The 23,064-nt window shown below is 53.7% G+C and overlaps 10 protein-coding genes across 10 annotated transcripts; 5 read left to right on the top strand and 5 right to left on the bottom strand.

Annotated features, from left to right (window-relative positions):
• Positions 1 to 78: 78 nt before the first annotated feature.
• SEPMUDRAFT_120348 (uncharacterized protein) lies at positions 79 to 567 on the top strand (the record flags this gene model as incomplete). The annotated part of the gene is made up of 1 exon (XM_016901596.1): positions 79 to 567. The coding sequence occupies one exon, from the start codon at positions 79 to 81 to the stop codon at positions 565 to 567; it is 489 nt and encodes a 162-aa protein (XP_016757618.1).
• A 107-nt stretch (positions 568 to 674) lies between these two features.
• On the bottom strand, positions 675 to 1,760 carry SEPMUDRAFT_151489 (ETC_C1_NDUFA4-domain-containing protein). Its single transcript, XM_016906851.1, has 3 exons — positions 1,467 to 1,760; positions 1,299 to 1,409; positions 675 to 1,234 (listed from the first exon to the last, which is right to left on the bottom strand). The coding sequence occupies exons 1-3, from the start codon at positions 1,730 to 1,732 to the stop codon at positions 925 to 927; spliced, it is 687 nt and encodes a 228-aa protein (XP_016757617.1). The 5' UTR covers positions 1,733 to 1,760; the 3' UTR covers positions 675 to 924.
• Positions 1,761 to 1,773: 13 nt separating this feature from the next.
• On the top strand, positions 1,774 to 2,745 carry SEPMUDRAFT_135879 (uncharacterized protein; the record flags this gene model as incomplete). Its single annotated transcript, XM_016902738.1, has 4 exons — positions 1,774 to 1,923; positions 1,977 to 2,290; positions 2,370 to 2,435; positions 2,489 to 2,745. 2 exons carry the CDS (start codon positions 1,774 to 1,776, stop codon positions 2,127 to 2,129), a joined length of 303 nt encoding a protein of 100 aa, XP_016757616.1. The 3' UTR covers positions 2,130 to 2,290; positions 2,370 to 2,435; positions 2,489 to 2,745.
• On the top strand, positions 1,905 to 2,745 carry SEPMUDRAFT_151488 (uncharacterized protein). The gene is made up of 4 exons (XM_016906850.1): positions 1,905 to 1,923; positions 1,977 to 2,290; positions 2,370 to 2,435; positions 2,489 to 2,745. The coding sequence occupies exons 2-4, from the start codon at positions 2,170 to 2,172 to the stop codon at positions 2,512 to 2,514; spliced, it is 213 nt and encodes a 70-aa protein (XP_016757615.1). The 5' UTR covers positions 1,905 to 1,923; positions 1,977 to 2,169; the 3' UTR covers positions 2,515 to 2,745.
• Positions 2,746 to 2,923: 178 nt separating this feature from the next.
• Positions 2,924 to 8,918, top strand: SEPMUDRAFT_151487 (uncharacterized protein). Its single transcript, XM_016906849.1, has 3 exons — positions 2,924 to 3,108; positions 3,318 to 3,932; positions 3,987 to 8,918. The coding sequence occupies exons 2-3, from the start codon at positions 3,332 to 3,334 to the stop codon at positions 7,868 to 7,870; spliced, it is 4,485 nt and encodes a 1,494-aa protein (XP_016757614.1). The 5' UTR covers positions 2,924 to 3,108; positions 3,318 to 3,331; the 3' UTR covers positions 7,871 to 8,918.
• On the bottom strand, positions 8,513 to 9,934 carry SEPMUDRAFT_26338 (MFS general substrate transporter; the record flags this gene model as incomplete). Its single annotated transcript, XM_016908408.1, has 2 exons — positions 8,513 to 9,759; positions 9,829 to 9,934. Coding segments are annotated over 2 exons (1,353 nt in total), but the record flags the coding sequence as incomplete, so codon positions are not given.
• A 1,853-nt stretch (positions 9,935 to 11,787) lies between these two features.
• SEPMUDRAFT_92213 (uncharacterized protein) lies at positions 11,788 to 18,146 on the top strand. The gene is made up of 2 exons (XM_016910581.1): positions 11,788 to 13,833; positions 13,891 to 18,146. Exons 1-2 carry the CDS (start codon positions 12,089 to 12,091, stop codon positions 14,504 to 14,506), a joined length of 2,361 nt encoding a protein of 786 aa, XP_016757611.1. The 5' UTR covers positions 11,788 to 12,088; the 3' UTR covers positions 14,507 to 18,146.
• SEPMUDRAFT_13594 (Syja_N-domain-containing protein) lies at positions 14,966 to 18,034 on the bottom strand (the record flags this gene model as incomplete). Its single annotated transcript, XM_016902742.1, has 1 exon — positions 14,966 to 18,034. A coding segment is annotated over one exon (3,069 nt), but the record flags the coding sequence as incomplete, so codon positions are not given.
• A 138-nt stretch (positions 18,147 to 18,284) lies between the features above and the next one.
• On the bottom strand, positions 18,285 to 23,057 carry SEPMUDRAFT_135874 (uncharacterized protein). Its single transcript, XM_016902737.1, has 2 exons — positions 20,107 to 23,057; positions 18,285 to 20,052 (listed from the first exon to the last, which is right to left on the bottom strand). The coding sequence occupies exons 1-2, from the start codon at positions 20,279 to 20,281 to the stop codon at positions 18,776 to 18,778; spliced, it is 1,452 nt and encodes a 483-aa protein (XP_016757609.1). The 5' UTR covers positions 20,282 to 23,057; the 3' UTR covers positions 18,285 to 18,775.
• On the bottom strand, positions 21,313 to 22,731 carry SEPMUDRAFT_110964 (uncharacterized protein; the record flags this gene model as incomplete). The annotated part of the gene is made up of 1 exon (XM_016900887.1): positions 21,313 to 22,731. One exon carries the CDS (start codon positions 22,729 to 22,731, stop codon positions 21,313 to 21,315), a length of 1,419 nt encoding a protein of 472 aa, XP_016757610.1.
• Positions 23,058 to 23,064: the final 7 nt, after the last annotated feature.

Genomic DNA, 23,064 nt, shown 5'->3' with positions numbered 1-23,064 from the left:
GCTTCGCACAGCAAAAACTACAACCACAACCATAGCCGCAATCCAATATCAGCCTCTAGCATTCAGCCAAAACACAAAATGCCATACAACTACACAACACACTTCCCCACGCGGACTACGCCGCAAGCGACAGGCTCCGCTCTTGCGGAGAAGAAACAAGTTCTCGGAATCAGCAAATTCGTCAAAGCCTTCAGCAGCGATGAGATCCAGCCTTCCCCATCTTGGACGCATCAGAACGACCTTGCCGCCACCGCTGCTTCGACTGGAGCACAACAGCCAAGCTCAGAGACTGCCACACAGTCCAGCGAGAACGTGGAGTCGAAAAATGGAGATACAGAGGAAGATGCACCTTCTTCAAAACAGGGGAGAAGCCATCAGAACGTGAAGGGCAAGTGTCATCGAATCGCGAAACGGGTCGTGCGTTGGTGCATCCTACCACGCGCGCGGAGTACAGAGAAGGACCAGGCAGCGTCTGGGGAGGACACGAAGCTTTTGGTAGGGAGCTCGACGAGGCTGGCGATGGAGGCTTGGGAAAGGGAAAGGGAGAAGCAGAGAGAGTGGGTCTAAGATGGAGATTAGCATGGACCGTAAGTAGAGCGCTGTACTGTTGTGTTTTTACAAATAAAATGATTGCCCTTGGAGTTTTTGCTCTTGCGAGCCCACGTATTCGCATAGAATCATGATGTTGATGGTACTATGTAGGCTGCATCTTACACTTGACTGCAGTATCTTGGCTAAGGACTGGTCTGTGAGAGCATATCCTAGCTGTGCACTCATTATCTGATGGCGGGTAATGCAATACTTTGGCTGAACCTGTTAGATAAGGGATCGCGAGGTCTGATCGGTTGTGAACTCGTGCTCAATACCACAGGATATATACAGACCTGCTGGAGCATAACCAGCTCCTTCTCTCAGGACTTCATCTTACTTTGTCCTCACTTGCTTCAGCTTCTTCGGACTGTGAATGAACTGATCTGCATAAGCCTTCGGGACAATTTTCCTCACGTTAGGTTCCTGCACAAAGTACTCATATCCTTGCTTGTTGGCAAAGTTTATGGCGTCTTCCTTGCTATTGAAGTTCAAATGTGTGCCCTGCATGAAATCGGAAGACGATTGCCAACCCATGAGAGGGTTCTCCCATCGATGGCCTTTGCTGAGAGGATCCCAGTCCATACGCCATTGGTGCGAAGTCCAGTCACCAGATTGCGTGGCGGTTTTGGCAGGTTTGTAGATGCTGAGCAGAGGATTAGTTCTTGCTTTTGCTTAGTGGGCGGCAAGTGGTGATGTAGCTAGCATACCGGACTGTGCGAGCTTGGAGCTCAATGGGAGCGCCAGACAGCACGGCAGCCGGAGTGGTGAGACCGGGCTCGCTGCCGTCCATGACACGCATGGGCACAGGGGAGAAGTTGCTGTTGTCCGGGGATCAGCTTTCCCGCCTCTCTAGGAAGTGCTCATGTCCTCCTTACGATGTCCTGTAATCTGCCGCCACAGTCCAGTCTGGGTTATGCCTTGGCTGTCCCTCCGAGGCTCCCTCTTGTCGGATCGTCACGCTCGACGTCGATGCCCGCGCTGCTGGAGCAGCATCTGTTGACTCTGGTCTGTTGTCTCGCGATTGCTGGTTCGGCGCAACGGCATCGCTGCTCTGAAATCTTGCGAGAGTCGGCACGCGGTGTGAGAGAGCTGGTCGGAGCGCTGCAGCGCGCAAGACTGCTGCGGATCGTAGGGACGCCATGATGTGTGAGGTGTGTATGGGAAAGCACTTTACCTTACCTCATGGGGAAGGCTGTGGTCACGGCATTGAGGTCGGTCGAAGCTTCGGGATTTGCCGCTTTGGTGATCTCTCAACAGCGACCTCAAGTCTTGCATCGACAGCGACATCACACCACAACCGCAGCTATGGTCTCCTCAATAATTCCCCCAAAGGTACGTGAGCTTCCTCATGAATTGCGAATCGTATGCTGATATCATCCGGCCAGATTGCCTCGCCCAACGTACGTTCGACCATCCTAACGTTCTCCTCCGCCATCACTCCCGGCCAGCCATGCGCACATACGGACACCCTGACGAGCTCGAGGGCGCCGGAAGCGAGATCAATGGAGGCTATACGAATATACAGGAGGCTGACGTGAATTGGAACAGGCCATCGGCAGCGCTGGCGATGCCGCGCGCATGACGAACGTTGTGGGATTCTACGAGAAGCTTCCCAGAGGCAGCGCACCACAGGCCAAGCCAAGCGGCCTCCTCCAGAGATACCAGCACAGATACATGGGCAACAAGGCATCTCCATGGCGTATGTACAATTCATGACCCGGGAGCAGAACTTGCTGGCGCGGAACCACTGGGGGCGAGCGACTGACATGGAGACACAGCACTCGTCCACGTTATCGGCTCTCTCATCATCGTCGGATATGCACAAAACTATTACTTCCATCTTCGTGAGTTGGCCCACGGTGATCAGAGAACGCAAATGCTAACACGGCCTTTGCAGGTCACCACAAGAACAACGCCCACTAAGTGTGACTTGGTCGAGTCCAAGTAGAGAGTCTGCAGAACTACTAGGTATAGCAGATACTCCGTGTAAATAAGATACCGACAATGCTTTGAGGTCGCCAGTGCTGGACCGCTCCTTTGTGCCTAGCTTGCACATGACCGTCACGTGCTTCTCGATGAAATCGTAGTTGAACAACAGTCCTACTCTGCCAGAGTTTGTACGGAGTCTCGTGTACGTTGTATGGTATCAATATTAGAGGCCTGCTATCGTTGAGTCGTGGTTCGCCTCCGGTTCATGCCCGGTCTTCGCCCTCGCTTGCGTTTTCCGTGTTCCATTTGAGTTTTGGCTCGGCTCCTCCCTTGCCTCGCATGTTCGGACACATCGCTGGACAACCACGATTCCGCCGCTTACACCAACACTACACCACCACCACATCACTCCATTCCGCGCTCGACGCAGCCGGATTACCGCACACAAGCCGCTACAGCAGCGCGCATCGTACCCAGCGAAACCCGTCGACCCGCGCACCTCCCTCTCACACCCGAAGAAAGCAGCCTGTCGCCCGAAACAGCCACACGAGAGCGCACTGGCAGTCTCAGCCCCCTTCTGACATTGAGGTAGGCATATTGCCACGCTTTGCTTTCGCATTGCGTCCGCGGCCACTGGGTGAAGGAGTCAGACGCGCTGTTGCGATCTCGGGAGCTGCGGCGTTGCCTACGCGCGGCCACCGGTTGGTTCAGCAGCAGCGACATCTGCTCCCACTTCGCCCGCCTTGCGACATACATGACACCAACATTTTCTGACTCGATATCTTCTGCGCACACAGACTTGGATACTGTGATGGCAGAGCAGACAAGCCACAATGTGGTAATCAACTCGGAGTCGACGAGCGCCTCTGCGCTAGTCGACGCTGCTGCGAACAACTCCACCACCGCTTCCGCTGCCAGCGGCACCACGACGACGACTAGCTCGAAAATCCTCTCCGATACAATCAGCGCCGTGGGCTCCGCTGTGAAAACAGTCCTTCCCAATGGAACAACTTCAGAGCAGACAGGATCGAAAACGTTCTCGGCTGCAGCTGAGCCAAGTGCTGGCGAGGCTGGAGACCAACCTGCGATTAAAGCTCCCGGGTCACAAGCAGTAGCGAGTGATGGGACACTGAAATCGGCGCATGGAGATCTTGTAAATGGCACGCACGAGGACAGCAATCAGGCGGATGGACATGCAGATGACAAGAGCATTACAGGCGGGTCCGTGGATTTGAATGTGAACTCGGATACGGACAACAGCAGAGTGGATGCAGGCGAGAAGAACAGCCGACACGCGCGCACGACTTCGACTGCAAAGAAGCCTGTCGGTTTCAGTAAGGTGAATGCAACGAAGAGCTTCCTGAGCAAAATCGCACCGACGGCGCCGACGGCACCACAAGCTGGAGACAAACGTAAGATCGGCGAGCCCAACAGCATCCGGAACGGTGGAGCTAACAAGCACACAGCAACGCCGGCATCTGCGACCCTGCAGCCAGCAAATCGACCTCGACTCATCGCCAAGACAGGCGCCTCGCAATCGATGCTCAAGCCACGCATAGGCTCTGCTGGCCCAGGAGCTCCAGACGCGAGCAAGGTGTGGAACAAGAATCAGCCTGTAGTGGCTCCACCACCGAAGCAGTTGACAGATGAGGAACTCAAGCAGCAGTTCGGCATTCACCTCGCGACGCGACTGCAGACTGATGGGGATAAGAAAGATTCAAACTGGGCAGACATCGACGATGATGAGGACGATTGGGCACCAGAAACTGTGGTGTGGATGGATGGCACTAAGAGTACCGTCCCGAAAGACCCAACTCCTGTGCCTGGCGAAGAAGAGCAAAAACCAGCGACTCAACCAGCTGTGAAGACCGCCGAAAGCGTGAAGCCAGCGCTCGCTCTCAAGCAGCGCTCAGACCGCCCGGAGAGGCCGATGCAGATTTTGAAACCTGGAGCTACCGCGATGCAAGCGAGACAAAATGGAGGCCTTTCTGGTACTTCGTCGGTAGGTCAGAAGGCCTCTCTGACGGCTAAGAGCCCTGCAGCTGCACCAGCAAAGTCACCGTGGGCACCCGTACCCAAGCCGGATACTGTGGCACCTATCAACCCCCCGGTACAGGCGCCTCCTGCCCCACGAGCTCTGCCTTCTCAAGATGCACGAGCGAGCGAGGCCATGGCCCCACCACCGGCTCGTGAGATAGCGGCAGACACATTCGACAGATCGTGGCAGCGCGAGAGCGGCGCTCGTGAGCTGTTTAACTCGTCAAACGGCCGATACGAGCCTGCTCCAGAAGGTCGACGAGGTAGTATTCGTCAGGACAATTCTCGAAAGCCAGCCGTCCTGCAGCGTCCAACACAGACACTCTCGCCGGCACCAGAGCCGTCGCCAGCTTTCCAATCTCGGAGTAGCTCGCAGATGGACGGCAGCTGGGGTAGTCGCAGACGCCGTGACTCTAGTGCGAGTCTAGGAAGTATGCCAGGCCGACGTCGCGTATCCGTCAGCAAAGCGTCAGAGTTCGCTGCTACGCCAGAAGTGCCACCAACTACTTCAGAAAGAGCAACCAACCCTGTGGCTGTGCGGCCTAACTTCCATCAACAGTCAGCTTGGGATCAGCAGGTGCCACCGCCTCCAGATGTGCAGCAAGAAGCTCCTGCAGCTCAGGTCGAGGCGGGGCTGCTGCCAGAAGATCCTGTCAAGGTTCAAGAGCGCATTATGCAAGAAAAGCGCGAAGCCGCCAAACGTCGCAAGGAGGAGGAAGCCCGCGAAGAGGCTGCGAAACAGGAGCGTCTCAAGGCGAAGCTAGCAGCTTTAGAAGGTGCAGGCAAGTCGAGAAGTGAGCGTGCTGCTGAGGCGGCTGCGAAGACAACGGCCGAAAAGCCTGCATCAGCAAGTGAAATCGAGAGCTCCTCAAAGGAACCACACCCTGCCAAGCAGCCAGCCTCCACCAGCGCCAGCTCTCAATCACCTGCTATTGTGGAAACACCTGCGCCTGCTCAACAATCGCCCGAGAAACCGGCAGCCCCACTTCAACCGCAGGGGACTCTTTCTGGACTTGCGACTCAAACCGATCAGAGCCCGACACAAACCACAGGTCAGCGCGCGCCGCCGGCTCGTGCACCTTTCAATCAGCAACAACACGCATCGGCTTACAGAGCACCCACGTCATCCTACTCGTCACCCGGGGAACGCAAATCGCAGCCTGCGCCGCTCGGCAGGTCTCCAGGCGTCAACAACGACGCCTTTTCACCTTGGCCGTCCACGTCAAACTCGAATAGTAACATTTGGGGCAGTGGGTTTGGCAACGGGGTCTTCGAGGGCGGAAGTGCTTTCGCTCCAATGGCTACCTCACAGCAGAACTCGTCGCTCCCACCGCCGCCAGGCATGTCCCGCGCGCCAGGCTCCGCTAGAATATCTCCGCAAGGTTTCAACCAGGACAGCCGCTCGCCTAGCATTGGACAGCCACAAGTTTCTGAGCAGCAGCGAGCTTTCCCTGCTCCTGGCATGAATGATAGACCCGCACCTTTTGGTTCCAGCCAATCACGCCTGCCTGGCGTCTCTCCCTCACAGGCACCTGGTTATGGTCGTCCGCATCATCCTCCAGGGCCTATCGGGCCACCGTCTCGTGCTCAGCATCACGTTCAGAATCAGCAGCAACAACCACCTGTCCAGCGGCCACACCCGCCCGCTCCAGAAGTCTCGCCTTGGACCACTGCCGCAGATCGCATGCCCAACGGACAGGTGCCGAGTGCACCACTACCTGAGCATCGATTCAAGGAGACATTCAAGAAGACCGCCTCCGAACAGAGTGGTAAACTTGGCGCGCCTCGAAAGTACGATGCTGCTGAGCGCACTGTACATGATGGGAGTGGGTCAAAACCTGTCGCTGGCTTCAGCCCGGCACCCCCGAGCACGCAAACCCAGCCAATCGCGCCACCACCTCCAGCCGCCTCACCAGCTCAGGATGTCAGAACCGACGTCTCAAATGGCAGCACAGTGCGTATTCCAGACCCGTCTCAGAACCCATCGCACGGTGGCTTGCCACGACCAATAGCGCCACCTCATCGCATGCACGCTGAGCGTCTCCGACAACAGCGCATGGCGACTGCTCCGGTCGCGCCCAATGTTGCGTCCAAGGAGCAGTTTGCGCCGCCGCCCGAAGTAGAGAGTCACCCTGTGTACTCTGGCGATGCTCGCCATCCACAAGTAAGACTTCCGAAGCCACAGGCTAAAGTACGATTGCCACCTGCTCCATCACAGGTACAGTCTCTCCAAAATGGATCGGTCGTAATGTCGCCTCAACGACAACCTTACCGATTTTCCCCACCAGGTGCTGTGCAGCCGATCGTTGACAACGAAAACTGGCAGCAGAGGTTCAATGGTCTTTTTGGTCGCGCGCACTTGCAGACCGAGGCTCCTCCATCACCTCCAAAGACGCCACCGAAGTCCCAGGGTGTCTCTCTAGCCGTGGCATCCTCTAGCATAGAGCCGATGGCTACGCAGACCGCTGGGGCGACCGTTTCGCTGCCTCAAGGCAAGAACGCGCAACGAGTTCAGACCATTCGTAACCTTGAGCCCACGTCTAAGCCAGAAGTGAATTTCGACAACGAGCGCAGTTTTGGATCTTTGCCGAAGATTAAGGTGCCCAGCAAGACTCAATATCACCCTGATGCCGGTTCTTTAAGCGGCCCGAACCTGTTGAAGATGAAGTACAATGGCCGGAGCGTTGACTCTGGCTTCCACGACCAGATCTTCTTTTGGCGAAACCCTGCAGGCATCTTTGTCAACGTGCCGTTCACGAGACTCAACAATAAGCTGTGTGTCGACCCGAACTATGTTGCACCTCCACCAAAACCAGCTCGCAACGAGCGCAAGCCTTACCAGCAGCGTGATCAGCAGATTCTTGGTCGTGAGCAGCAACAGTATGGTTCTCGTGATCGCAAGCACGCTCGAGCGGACCAGGGTCAGTCCGGTCCTGGCAGCCGCAAGGGTAGCCAAGCAATCAAGAATGCCGAGCAGCAGCAAGTGCAAGGTACGGAAGATCGGAAGGCATCAGGCAAGTTCGCCAACAAGAAACCCAACGACCGCGACAATCGTGACGCCCGAAAGGCCACTGCCACTCAAGACGCTCGCATCAATTCAACTCCAGTCAAGAGCCAGAGCGCGGCTTCGTCAAAGCGACCGAGTGTGCAACCGGCCAAGGAGCAGAAGCCACAAACACCGCCAGCAAACAAGACAGCTCCAATGTCGGCCAAGGAGGCTACGACAGAGAAGCGAAAGTCGGGCGTCTCGAAGCCGGCTGGAACTCCAAGCGCCAGTGCCAATCGTTTCGAGCTACTCGGAATTGCGGCCTAAACACTGCCTGCCAGGGCTGACGACCAGATTCAGCACAGAGAAAAAGAGCTTGTCAAGAGGAGCATGTGCGACAGATGACGAAAGTCGTATGTCGATTTCGATGAACTCAACGATATCCTTTCACTGCGATGAACAGATGACACATTTTGGAAGGGGTAGTCCCCACGGGACAGCCGTGTTGCTCGTTGAGCATTCATGAGAGCACGAGCAGTGGAATTTTTCAGAGTAAACATGACGGCTCGCTTCACCACGAAGGAGCTGTTGACTGTATTTTGTAGCTTTTACATACCGTTGAAGCGAAGCATGAGTGTTCAACCAGTCGAAGTTTCTTCCGCACCATACCCTGATTCTTCTTGCTAATGGAAGAGGTTTAGAGGAGTAGGCACAGTGTGCCTGCAAGCGAAACATTTCTATTGCCGGCGAGGTATGAATGATTGCGGAAACGCTCCAAGGCCGGCTTATGCACAGGTGGAGCAAAATCAAATATGCAAAACTGCTTCAATGGCAAGTCGCCCCCGTCACACGGAATATCAATAAACGTCCATGAAACAAACGGATTGTATTTCCTTCGTGGTGCTGTATCCCAATCGAGACTTTCTGTCGTTAGGTCATCAAGACAAACCCTTCCTCCCTCCTTTTGCCATTCTCCCTACCAATAACCCACCTCAAGACCAAAGTCAACACCGCCACACCACCCATACTGACAGCACAGACCTCCATACCTCGTGTGTAATAAGGGCCTTCTGTGTCCGGATATAACCTCGTCCCGACCAACGGCCCCATTTGCCCAATCACATTAAGCACAGCGACTCCGGTCCCCTTTCCCTCATCGCTGCGTTGATTATTCACCGTCCATGTAATGACAATCGTCACGCAGCTGAAAAAACCCGCGCAAATGGGAAATGTCGCTGCATAGCGTATTCCCTGGCCGAGTTGGAAATGTCCTGCTACGGTGAGTAAGAGATATCCGGAAGAAGCGAGTAGAGCGTGAAAGACCATGGGCCAGGTTCGAGTTTTCCAGCGATCGGAGAGGTGGGCGGTGAGGAGCACTGTGATGAAAGCGAATAGGCTAGGGGGCGCGGAGAGCAGTTGGCTGCGGAGAGGAGTGGATCCCATAGCGTGGAGGATTGAAGGGAGGAAGACTGGCATGCTGGAGAATGCTACGTTGCAGCAGAAGAACATGGCGGCTGTGAGGTAGGATTTTGGATCGGAGAGGGTTTGTACGACGGAAGGCCATGAGAACTTGTGATCACGGCGGGGGATGCGACTACTCGGGGATGTTGAGGAGGAGGAGGAGGAGGAGGAGGAGGAGGAGGAGGAGGAGTGTGGTGTCTCATTCCGCATACGTACAGTGGCAATCTTGCGTTCGTGGGCTGTTAGCCAACGTGCGGTACTGGGGGAGTCTGGGATCCAATAGAATGTCCAAATCGCCACAACGCACGCTGGGAAGCCTTCGAGGAGGAAGAGCAGTCGCCAATTTGCGATGGGAACAAGATTTCCGAAGCGTACAATGAGATAGGCCAGACTGCTGGCAAAACTGGTCGCGAGAGGCGCGGCGGCGATGAAGATTCCTGTTCGGAAAGCCAGCTCCTCGCGCCGGAAGAAGAATGAAAGATAGATGGGCATTCCGACGAAGGCTGCTTCTCCTATTCCTAGCAGTGCTCGAAGAGTGAGCAGGAAGCCGAACGTGGTTGCGAGAGATTGGAGGGAAGCAAGAAGTCCCCAGACACAGACGCATGTGCTGATGTAGATATGGGGCGGGAAGATCTGATAGCAGAGAGTCATCCATTCGAACAGAACATAGGTGATATAAAAGGCTGTCAGCAGCCACTTGAATTGGCTGTCGGAGAGGTTGAGATCTTGACTGAGACCTGCTGTTTTGGCATTGCCTATGATTGTCTGTCAGACTACGCGTACCTTCTAGAAATCCCAAAGGATACTTAGAGAATACATCTGACCTATATTGCTGCGGTCTAAGAAGGCCATCATGTACAGAAGTGCTACGAAGAGCACTAACCTGGTATCCAACTTTCGTCTCACGCATGCTTCTTCGTCCGGGGTGTACAGTTTATACGATTGTACGCTGCTGCTGCGCCTCCGTCGATTGCCGTGTGGGCCTGCAAGAAGAGCTCCTTGGTCATCTTCTTCCTCCACTTCAGCACCGGGTTGTGTCTGCTCTTCCTCAACGTCACTCGCACGCCGCACGTCTGGGTGCACATCAGCCATCTCGTAGCCGCCATCTGCGTCCCATATCGCCTTTGCAAGTGGCGCATCCTGATTCTCTGGCGGACGAAGGCCGTTGCGATCCTGCTTCGCCGCTGGCCCTGGCCCTGGTTCCTTGCGCATCGGAGAACAGCACGAGACTGAGTCTTCACACCATCTTCTGAAAGTCACGCAGCGCGCATCCTAGACTGGTGGTGCGATGCTATCCGGACTTGGTGTAACTGTTATGCTTGGCGTCCGTCGCTGGATGGCTAGTCACTTGGTCAAGGGCCCCTTCCTACCTCCTAGATGATGAATCAATTCAAGATGAGGTCGAGTCAAGAATACGTGGCTGAACGGCTCGAGTCGTACAGCAGCTCCAGGCAGGCTGATCCTATGGGATGTCTCGCCCGCATGTCGATCTCCCCAAGGCACCGCCACGCTAGGAGGTAGGAAAACGATAGGTTACTAAAATACTGCTCGAGGCAAACTATGCATGGCTGTCGGGAGTCTTGACATCGTCTCTCAGATAGGACATCTCTCGGTGTCCATGGCGCAGCACAGAGGAGTGCGGCTGGTGGTGTCGCCTTGCCATACTGTGTAATGATCGGACAGGCCATGCGAGCCAGTTCTCTGGCTTGGGGGTAGGGAGAGAGGCCAAGGAGGCAAGGAGGCCGAGCCGATGACCAGGAGCTGCAGGGCATGTGCTCGACGGGGGAAAACAAGGGAAAAAGGGGAGAGACGCGGGCGGCTTGTACCACCATTGCCTGTCAGCGCGTTTGCATCGGTAATAATGTAGATGGATTCTCCCATCAACCATCGGGGGAGACATGTCTTGTGCAGTAGGATATATAGTACTGTACTAGAGGTATATAGAATGTTATATAGACTGCTACTCTAGTTGCAACTGTCGAAACTCGAGAGCATCCAAGTCTGAACTCCATGGACGGCGGCATCCCATCGGCCAGGATAGAAGCAGCTCTAGCCTCTCCCACTTCTTCCACTCCGCGTCCGGTACTACCAGTCGACCACGAGAACTACCGATGCCTTAGTCGACCCTTGTCTAGTCCTAACCTACATACATGATACATCATACCTCCCAACTCCATGTCCCATGATTATTGATTACATGTACCTCCTACGGGCGATCTTCACCTTCACAGTTCACACCGTGCCAGCCTGTGCGGTTTGCATCATGCCATCATTGCCATCGTGGCCTTAACACACCGACGTGCTTGTGCTCATCTTGACTCTTGATTGGACTTCGGCTGTTGTCGCCGCTTCGGGCTGTTGGCCTTGTCCTTCCGCATGTGAGTCTCTTCAGGGCAGACAAAAAAAAGGATCCGTCTAGACTTGCCGACGACGTCTGCAGCGTCGACGCCGGCACAGGGAAATGGAGTTCGAACTATAGTTCTACTACAGCACATCCTTCTCCACTACATACTGGTAGTTCTACCCACTAGTCTAACTACTGCTGCACGACATACCTACTACTACTACCTACTACTCCACCCACGCAACACCACACCACATCCCGAAGCATCCATCTATCCATCCATCTATCCATCCGTCCATCCCATTCAACCACGACGACCTTCTCGTCGTGTTGCTGCTGATCCCACCGACATTGTATCCATTTACCGTGTGCTCGAGCTCCGCTGCCTCTGCCGACGTCGCCAACACCCGACCCGACCCCCCAGGCTAGGGCTCATTCCAACGCAGCAACGCTTATAAGAAACATCCTGGACCAACCCTCTAGAGTTGACCTGGATCTTGACCTCGAACCTCAGCATTCTCTTATTACTACAACTGCATGCACACACAAACGGTAGCGACGACGAGACCGTAGCTGTGGAACGACTGTAGGAGAGAGCTGCTCGGCCTGCGGGCCTTGGTTTTGTTACACTGGCCGGTACCGCGAACCAGTCTGCATATCTGCAGTCTGGCAACTATGGCGGGTTTGAGTCTGCCGCGACGACGAGCGTGCTTTCGCCCTCCACCCTCTGCCACCCGCTGATGAGCACAACGCCCGAAAACATCGTTCCGCCGAAGAAGCGCAAGAACGCGCCCAACTCGTCGGGGTCGAAGCCAGCGAAGAAGGTCATGAGAGTGGGACCGCGAGATAACCCCAAACCTGATGCCAACGGGGAGGGTGACAGGGACGGGGAGGCTGCGAAGCCTAAGCGTGTGCGCACTGGCTGCCTCACGTGCAGAGAGCGGCACTTGAAGTGTGACGAAGCATTGCCGCATTGTAACAACTGCAAAAAGAGCAATCGACATTGCAAAAGAGGTGTACGGCTGAACTTCATAGATACGTGGTGTCAGAGGCCGCCGGTGCTGTTCAATTTTTGGGGCTCTGCCGACTGGAAGGTCACATTCATGGACGAGTCGCGCGAAATTGCGAGTGAATATCAAGGTGGTGCTGAGCGGTATCCGCATCTCAAGCCAGATCAGGATATCCAGACAAGTCGGCCAATAGACTCTGCTGTCGCATTCGAATACCCCACGACTACCACCGCACCACTACCATCAATGCACCAGCCGCTACCACCAATTGCAGGACCGCTCCCGGAAACATACTCGGATCCTGTGCAACAACAACATATGGGGAATATGTTTGATCATCAGTCGAAACTGGATATGGCCCATTTGAATTCCCAGCATGGAGCACATCCACCTTCAGGATCGACACAGCATTCGCATACCAACGAGTCCGTAGTGGGCATGTCCACTATACACGGATCTGTAGCTAGCTACAATGGTCTCGATACCGACCTAATCAATCCTGACGCAGACAAAAAGGAGTGGCTCGACAATCAGGAGGAGACTCTATTCATGCAGGTCTTCGTCGAGGAGGTCGGCTTGTGGATGGATAGCATGGATCCACAGAAACATTTTTCTCGCCTGCTGCCGTTTCATTCTCTGTCAGAGCCAATGCTGCTCAACGCGTTCCTCGCCTGCGGGGCGCGGCACTTGACATTGGTGAACCCAGTGTATACAGAGGAGAAAGCTTTACATTACTATGACACGGCAACACGTTATCTGCTCAAGAATCTGCAGAATCCCATGCGAGATACGGTCGTGTGCGCCACAACGGCTGTGATCCTGAATGTGTACGAAATCATGTCAGAAAAGGCGCTACAGCGGATGAACCACATTGCAGGTGCTCGAGCACTGATTAAAGAGTGCGGCTGGAACGCGCGCGCTCAGGGCATTGGGTCTGCTTGTTTCTGGCTGAACGTGGGGCTGGAAGTGCTCTCATGTCTTCACTTCAATTGGCAAGTCGCCTGGGATCCAGAAGACTGGGGTGTGGACATGGACTTCAGCCGCGAGATTGCCAATGGCCGAGAAGAGATCTGGACGCACAGAATGCTGTTTGTCGTTGCAAAGATCTGCAATTTTCGCGCCACGATGCCGCGAGAGCAACTCCCCAACCAGCGAGATGAGCAGATTCGAATGCAGCAACGGCACGAGAAGTGGTCGCAATTGAAACAAATGTGCGACGCGTGGGACCGCGGCATTCCCAGGACAATGCAGCCCATGGCGTACCTATATGCGTACCAGACGAGCTCGAAGTCTCTCTTCCCCGAAGTATGGCTGGTGAAGAGGACGACCATTGTCGCACGGCTCTTCTACCATACCGCACTGCTGCTGATGGCGCAGATCCATCCGTATTATGGGCTTGACAATCCGGAAATGCAGGAAATGCAGACACAACATTCGCACATGATCTGTGGCATTGTCGCGCATGTCAAGGATCGGTGAGTCGTTGCAGCTATCTCTGAAAGTCAGGTACCTATCATGCTAACGTCTTGCAGTGGCGTTGCATCTGTGGCAATACGCTCTCTCGCTCACGCAGCAGAAGTCCTCTCCGATCGCAAAGAACAAGAAGAAGTGCTGACCATCTTCGACAAGATTCACAAGGAGACCGGCTGGCGCATTGGCTTCGTCTATAAGGAGCTAAAGGAGAAATGGGGGTGGAACGAAGAGATTTCGCCTCAGCAGTTCGCGCAAACGCACACTGCTGCGGCTCGCCAAGCACAAGAAGCTCAGGATGAGCAACAACGACAGATGCAAGACCAAGCTCGTCGGGCTTCCCTCTCCATGCAGCAGGGTTTCAACTTTAGCCATCTGAACGCCATGCAACCGCCACAAGTCACACCCCCAGTGTCCACCCAAATGTCGCCTCCCCAACAAGCTCCCCAACAGCAGCAGCAGCAGCAGCAAAGGTCCAGTGCATCGGCATCACAGGGTAAGCCGAGAATACCATCCGGCATCCCGAACCCTCTGTATGCCAAAGCCGACTTCAATTTACCTCAACATCCTTATCAAAACTTTTACGTGGCGCCGAAACTAGCTCCTAATATGGGATATGGCAATGGGCAACAGAATAGTTCTGGTAATGGAGGACCACTGTATTATGCTGCTTCCTGAAAGAAAAAAAACCCCCCTTACCTTCGCGTCAACATACTTTTCGAACACACCCCATTGCATTTGTATGAGAGACGATCACAACGGAAATCACAGTACGACCATGAAAATGAGCAGATGAGGGAGGGGGATCTTTTTACCATATATCAGCGAGAATTTGGCAGTGTATGAATGAAAACCTTTCCACGGCCGGAGGGAAGCCATACCTCTCGGTCAGGAACCCCCGGCGTTTTCTTTTTCTTTTCTTCACTCGGAAGGTCATTCCCCCAAATTATGCTTCCAGAGCGTTCGAGAAGGTAAAGCTGGTAGCGAGAGCTTGGTGAATTCCCTTGCTTCCCACTTTGTACGCGCAGTGTACGAACCCCGGCAGAAGTACGCCTTGCAACAATCGATTCGAGCGACTGTCAGTCCTGCGTTTGTGTGATGTATATGTGTGTCCCCAAACGCCGAAGCAAATCAGACTTCAGCCCGATATTCGGGATCGACCTTACTCTGTTTGAACAGACTCTTCCCCTTCAGCCATTGTCTGTAAGCCTTGTACCTCTTCTTCGTCCCATCCTCCTCACTGACTGTCAGAGGATCTTCCTTGTCCTCCAGATAATCCAAATAACTCTGAAAGTCTTCCTCGCTGACGCCCTGTCCCCCAAACGTCATATCATCCTCTTCATCAAAATCGTACTCCGAATTTCTCCCGCCACCTGCTCTCTGCACGTAATCCACGTAGTCGATATTTGCATCCGAAGGGAGCTCGGTACTGACTACCAGAGGAATGTTCGCAGGATGTGAGATGTAACGCGTATATTCTCGTTCTTCGGAGTCCGATACGTGGGGGTTCAAGGATTGCCTATGGAACTGATTCAAAGTCCAGAGATGCATTTGCGCTTTATCGGCGGGTTTGAATTCCTGCTCTCCTATGGCTGTGGCCGCATGTACTTTAGTTGACTTCTCCCCGTGTAGTCGATACACTGTAGGTTCTCGAAGAATGCCGAGCGGTAAGTCGTTATCATATGAGTTTGCGGTCATCGGTCGAGGAACATTATCCGGCTCCTCCTGTATCGTGTCGTGCGGGTCGACAATCGTGACGCCTTTCCTCGGTCGCGGCTTCTCGGGTGATTCCAAGTGCTGCAGTTTATGAGGATCTAAACGACGGACGAAGGGACTGAAGTCGAACTTGTTATCGCCAAATGGTCGCTCGGGCAGGAAAGACTTGTTGGTGGACGTAATTCTGTATGAGTAGACCTTCTCGAGTGACGATAGTGCTGTAGGACGGTAGCATTCCCTCCAATAGTCATCGAAGGCCGCGATGCCTGCTGTGTGCAGCTCTTTCGCCACTCGAGCTTTGAGGACTTTCTTTGGGACAGCGCGAGGCTGGAGATGCTCTGGAGTGTACCATTTGATATAGTCGCGCCGCTCGCGCTCAAGCCAAGCCTTAGGATCACTGTGGTGAAGATAATAATCAGTTGCCAAATCCCAGAGCATCGGCTGTCCTTTTGCCCAGATGTAGTTGCCCAGGAACAAGTTATATGCTTCCTGACGTTGGCCGTCAAGAAACGAATTGTGGTAGTATCGTTTGAAGCTCTCGACCATGTCTCGACTAGAGCTCTGCCAGTGCCCCATCTTGCGATACGTCGACATGGTGTTCACGAGGTGTGACCCCCCGTATTGCATGGCAATATTATCGCCATGATCGTGGAACATCGAAGTGAACAAATTGACTGCGTCTGTATCGTACGCAACTTCATCCGTACTGATGATACCAAGGCATTTCAACTGCTGCGCGAAAGCGTGCTTTCCAATGACAAATTGAGCAGCATTGGTACGATCGAGGCAGTCAACGCAATTTGTCCTCGCGACGCCATTTTGTGCTTGTGGCTCACACAGGTCAGAATCTCCATTATGGAAGAAGCCAGTCTTGTCAAAGATCTCCTTCGCGATAGTCTCGAGGCCACCAATCACATCGCTATTCCGACCTTTCGACGCCCGCGCCATGTCGTAAGCCTTGTACAATATCCTCTTGTCTGCAGGCAACGAAGTATTGAGATATGAAATGCAGTCCTCGTAAGCGTCAAGTAGCTTTGATTCTCGTGGAGTCTTTTCGCGAGCTTTCACAAGATTCAGGCAATAGATAGGGCTTCCATAACGACCAAACAAGTCGTCAAAGTGCAGAGCTGCTGGTTGATAAAAAGGGTCGTGGAGGCTGATCTCGATACTCGGCTTCGGCGTAACGCCACTGTTGTCCTGCGTCCAGTAAAGGGGAACGCTTCCTCTGTGATGCACATAAGAGGTGTATTTAGGGTTGGCAAAGAGTCTTTGGGCAGGAGCATGGAAGGATGTGGTGAGCTTCTCCGCCACAATCTGCTCGGTCTCGACATCGTTCGCAACATAACCAAGGTCATTGACTCCACGCTTCAAGAATCGGGCTCCAGCGTAAAAGCGCGATCTTCTGCCAATGATGGTGACGTAGACGGTCCGGCCGAAGACATCCAAAGCTGCCTGCGTCAAGAACCCATGGATGATTGGCAAGCACCAGTCATATGGATGTTTGAGCGCGTTGACAGCGGATTTCAGTAAGTGGTGGTTCCATACGTACATGCCATTGTACTCATGTGCTGCAACAGCAATGCCCTCATTCATAGCCTGGCGTTGTCGAATGATGTTTAGCTGTAACGAGTGAGTGATGTCGTACGAATAGCTGAAGTAAAAGGACTTTGTCAGGTCAAGATTATTGAGTATGCCCAGAAAGCGCGACTCTTCTGGATTGCGATCACGCAAGAAGTTGCTACTCGAGCCCGTCGTCAGTGGTATGAGGTCCGTGCCTTCTACTTGATACACGTAATGACCTCCAATCATAGCAACTTGCTTGCGCTTGGTGACCAGCTGCATGTAGTACGCTTCGGTGAAACGGATAAAGCCGAGCATGCCCCAGAAGCTGAACCTCATCTTGAGCCCGCCAGTGGACCTGTTGCCTTGGTCAATTGCGTTGAGCACGTCGTTCATCTCTTGCCGATCGTAGACAGTCTCATCCTCGAAAAGCGATAGTTGACCAGGAGGACTCGTTCGATCGATCCTCAACAGGCGAAAAGCCTTGTCTGTGATATCTGAACCAGTGATCCAGTAACGGGCATTCGTCTCGTACAGAGTGAACTTGTGCATCCTGTGAAGACGATAGTCGTCGTCTTTGACTTGTTCGATGTCACTGGGGTCCTTCATGTATTGATCATCGTCTCCGGCAGCATCAGCAGCAATATCCGCAGCAGTTGCGCCGACTCGCACATAGAGAGGCGGATCTCCACTGGAGTCTACAGAGTCACTACCATCTTCGAGTTCGGGAGCGTCAGTGGTGAAATCGCGAGATCTACTCCCAGGGTATGTTTGATTCTGCTGGACGGCTGGTTGTCGCACGGAGGTGCTACGAAAGCCACTCTTCGCTCGTGAAGCTGCGCGATCATGCTCCGGCGAGTAGGCCCGTCGCGGGTCGTCGCCATATTCGCTGTCACCCGTCGGACCGGCGTCGACAGGACCTTGGTCCATAGCGTCTGATGACGGCTCAATCACCTGTTCGGCAAACAGCTCGGCTTGCTGCTGTGGCACTTCATGCCCCCCACAATCTGCATCATATGATGAGGGACCGCGTCGTGTATATGGCAGCGCCTTGCGATGAATGGGCGGACTTGATGAGAGGTTATGGGTGGCGATGAGAGAAGACGAGGAACGAGATGGAGAAGGAGAGTGAGGTACCTAGGCTAGGCAGCAAGTAGAAGAAGGCGCGCAGAGGTGGGTGGCAAGTCTTGGCAAACCCTTTACGCGCACGCGCCAGGCTACCTACCCACCTACTTAGTACCTGACCTAAGGTACTACCTAGGTACCTCTCCTACTTCTCTTCCATCTTCTTCTGATCCCCACGATCACATATCTTCGGACTATCTCTATCTGAAAAGATTATCTGCAACCGACCTCCACAATGCGTCACCTCCACAGCACACCCCGTAACCGAATTGCGCTACCTATCCACAACACTCAGACAAACACACACAAGAAACTGCTGCTGTCGTTTTTATGCATCCATAAACAACACAAGGAGAGTCGTTGGTCTAAGTCTTGTCTGACCTGATTTCCATCAGTACTGCTCCCACGCTCGGCACGCCAGCCGGCCCTGAAAATCCTTATTCATACACGTGAGTCCCGGCTCACAATGGTCCATAACATGATTCCCAAAAACTGTTCTCAATCCTGTGGCATTCGGCCCCCCACCTGCGGATCGGGTCATCCGTTTCATACGGCATATCCGAGAAAGCTACCAGGGCTCGCATCTTCTGACATGCGCACATCGATTGTGCTCACAGGACGTAAAGTCTCTCGCACAGAGTATTGGGACACACTGGGCCCACTGAGACTCATAGGCCGAGAGATCCACTGGGCTGAGCGAGGGTCAAAACGGAGCACTGGTCTATTTCGATACATGGTGCCAGTGTATTCGTTGACATCCTCGTGGGAGGCACAGTGACGGCATCGCACGCATGGCGCTGGCCGTCGTAAGTATAGATTCTCCTTGGAATCAACGGACCTGATTCCTGTTCGGCTGTCATCACCCCAAGCCGAATCGACACGTGTGTGAGAATCATCGCCCCAAGATGATCGTTGGCCCAGCCTGGGTGAGCTGATGTGAGGTAGCGAGGGCGAAGCACTCATATATCGGCGTGCGCTACCCCAAGACCCAGACCGTGAAGGCGGAGGAATTGTGCTGCTCCTACTCGAAAGTGTGTCGTAGCTCTTAATAGCATGAATGATGTGTTCGCGAGAATGGGTCACCATAGCCGGTTTCTCATTACCAGGCTCACCGGCAAAGATGAAGCCGCCTCCGTATGACTGTGGACCCCAGGCGCCATTTGGTACAATGAACATCCTTTCAATTCGTACGCACATCCAGAGGACCAGAACCAAGATATCAAGAGCGAAGTTGAAGACGTAAAAGCAAGTCCTGGAATAATACCAAGGATTGGGCGCGTCCGGCTGCGTATCGGGCGCGAATGAGATTGTCGCTCGAAAAAGTGCTCCAGTGGAAAGGAAGGTCGCAGTTATGAGACAGACCAAAATCTTTCTTGTGATGCAGTGGCGCCCAAAGTTATCCTCTGCGAGGTCCTTAAGGTCGGGATGCGTCTTTGCAAGGGCTGATGTCAACAAAACAGGAATTGGCAATACTGCTAGTATCGCAAAGAATATGTCGCCATATTGTTGTATGCAACGTGCGGCATATTGTGCACGTGCGGCAGCAACGTAGAATTGGATGCATGTGCCCATGATCATTAGGATTATCGTGAGAACGCAAAGACCAGCACATATTGGTATTGATAATGTAGGAGCCATGGTCCAGCCAAAGGTGGGGTGTTGTGCACGTAGTATACGCTGTGACCACCAGATGTTGGACACGATAAGAATGACGGCGGCCGTGTAAGTCGTAATACGAGCGCCCATTGCAAGCTGTACGTTGCTGGGATCGTAAGCCCAGGCAATCCGCAAAGACGTTGTGACGATGCGTAGCGAACAGAAGCCTGTGCAGTCATCAGTGACAGCCCCAGGAATTTGAGGCTGGGTTGAATACCTACCGGCTACAGCGGCGCTGAAGGCGAACAGCCGTTGCTGCTTCTTGTTTCGCCAAAAGATCTGGAGATTGAAAATACCGCATACAGTGAACAGGGTAAGGAATGTGATATCGATGGCGACATCTGGCTGTGGCGAAGGTGTGCCACCCAAGACCCGATGCTGTAATTCAGCAGCCATATCGCACGCGTCCGGAATGAGCGTTGAGACCTGGAGTTTGTGTCTAGCCTTGCGGTACTATTTCACACGTGGTCGGTCGTTTCTGCCGTTGTATCGAAAGAGCGAGAGTCGGTATGCCGTTGTAAAGTCAAAGATCGTGTATCTCCGTTGTAGACTGTATCACAGTATGTTGTGCACGTTGCTGATGCAATGAGAGAGCGTTGTTTCCATGACCAGAAGAGAGTGCGGGTTCAATGAGAGATTGCTTTCTAACCGTGTGCAAACGTCTTCCCATAAATAAAGGCACGCTGCCATTCCCGATGTTCAGTACCATGGAGGCCTTGCATGGATCTCCTACACGAACCGTTACGCGAACCATGATGCCAGGACCTCGATGAGAGCTTTTGGAGTCCAGCAGATAGTAGTGTCTACAGGAGACTAGTCTGGACTGGTGTCGGAGCATGAGGTTCGAGAACCGGTAGCCACTGACCGGCACCCGGCTTCTCAATGCGATATCCCCGGGAGATGACGCGCCACTCAAATCTTCACGCGCCCTTTGGTTTTGTACGGACGGCGTTATAACATACAGCTCCAGTTCAACGCCCGCAATTTTGCATGTGATGCCGGTTGCGTGGTGCAGGGGCAGTGTGCCCCAGTCCCCCCATGATACATGTATTGAGGCATGGCGAGGGATCGGCATAGGTCTTATCCGATCGCAGCCAATCCGTCAGCTCCGCCAGGATGGCCATCGTATACAGGCTATGAGGCCGGAGGTCATACAATAAAGCCGCACGAGATACCGCAGAGAACACAGTTTTGGAGTCACTCAGACGTGTCAAGCAAGAATCATTGAGCTCAACAATCAGTGAGCTGGCCCAATTGGAATCTGGGCCATCGACAACAAGACCTTGCGGAACAGCCGAGTGCAAGCTGCAAGGCTTACTGCGCGACACTGTCTTTGCGTGTGCCCAAAATGGCAAGTTGATCAGCCATTCTAATGGCGTGCGAAGTTGGCTGTACGTCCGAAATTCTTCAGATACGCTCTTGTTCGCTCATGGATCAACTTCTTCGATGAACTGCTCGAAATCATGATCAGTAGCATCTCTTAACTTTAACCCAGTGACTGTGGTCAAGCTGTGGTGCTGTGGCGTCTTCATTAGCCCCGAATGGCGCCGGGATTGTTTCTCAAGTGCAGCATATTGAAGCAGTTCCCGCTCCAAAACACTTGCATTTAGGACTTCCCTTGACTGATTGCATTGACCCAGCACGTGCTGCTCAGAACCAGACCGCTGACTCAAAAAGCCGCGTACTCCTTCTGCACCAGGGTAGTCCCCTCCACTGCCACTCCGACCTCCCCTATGAAGTTCCCGCTCGCGCCTTCTACGACCCTTGATTATGTTCTGCAAGCGAGCTCGCTCTGCTCGATCCTCAGTCTTGGTCCAGTCGAGATCCTCACCCGGCTTCGCGTAACACAATATGTTGGCCATAGTCTCTTCCTTGCAAGTCCGAAGCATGCGTTTTCTCTGTTTTAATGATGGCCGAGGGGCTACTGTTGCTTTTGACTTGCTGACTTGCTCTAAGGTGTCCCCCTTTCTGTGTTCCAGCCAATGTTGTAGTATACCATTGTCTTCTTCCATCCTTGAGGCCAAGGCGAGCATATCTGGACCGCGATGTAACACATCATGAAGCTCAGCCGGCGGAATTGGTCTTGCTTCTGGATTGTTCTGCGCAAGGGCTACTAGCAAGCGTTGCACTTCAGGCGAGGGTGCTACATTAGTGACGTTTTCTGGGGTTTCTCGTTCTTTTCCTTTCACTGTTACGCATTCGTTATTTGCTTGCTCCGCATTTATCGGACTGTGCTTTTGCGCATTCGGCGCCATACAATGGAGACTCAAATCTGCATCGTCACGCATCTTCTTCGAGGACGTATCTGGAGGGTTGCGTGGCACTGATACGGAAGAAGGCTTCGTTTTCGCAATCGTCGTAAAGCAGGGATCGTGGTTCCAGAACCTTTGGCTGTCCCAGAAGCCCTTGCCGCAGCCATAGCAGATCCGAGCATGTGGACTTTCTGTACGGCTAATACCTGCACCAACGTTCCTTTTCGATGTATTCGCACCTTCGTTTAAAGCTTGGACAAGCATGGGGCTCTGCTTCTCGGCTTGGATTTCTTTAGACGATGTATCATTGGCGGCTGCAAGTAGCTGCGCCTCAAAGTCGTTCAAGGGCGTGATATCCTCCTCGGCATGCGCCTTGACTTTGTCTTCCTGTCCCGTTTTGTCGCCATCGCTCCCAGACAGGTGCTCACGACTTCCAGTCGCTGGCTGGTGACAAGGTGCATGATGACAAAAAGCCTTTTCGTGCATGAACGCTTGCCCACAGCCGCTGCACTCCTGAGCAGATGCGAATGTATATTGCCCGAGAAGTCGTCGGCCCGGGCTCCATATATGGGAGTGAACGTCAGGGCTTGCCATGTGTCTATCTCTATCCGATGGCCAGCCAAGAGCTTTGCCGCACAGCGTTCATGGAAAAGTCTCTCCGGAACATGGAATCCGGATGCCGGATGGGACGTCGATAGTCCTCGACCCTGACGCTATATGAACACCGCTGGCCCGATGGCTTCTCAAATCGTTCGGGCGCCTGAAGTTCTTGCCACAAATATAGCAGACGTGATGTCGCGACATTAAGCGGATATCCTTCAGAATCCGTGTGATCATCAAGCGGAGAGGTGGGAGACGATGCTGGCGGCACGCGAATCACACATGCTTCTGCTCATGGCGGAGAGGCGAATGTGAGCTGTAAGCTTC

This window comes from Sphaerulina musiva (assembly GCF_000320565.1).
Source record: "Sphaerulina musiva SO2202 unplaced genomic scaffold SEPMUscaffold_10, whole genome shotgun sequence".
Lineage (NCBI taxonomy): Eukaryota > Fungi > Ascomycota > Dothideomycetes > Mycosphaerellales > Mycosphaerellaceae > Sphaerulina > Sphaerulina musiva.
This window is presented reverse-complemented; position numbering and strand designations above follow the sequence as displayed.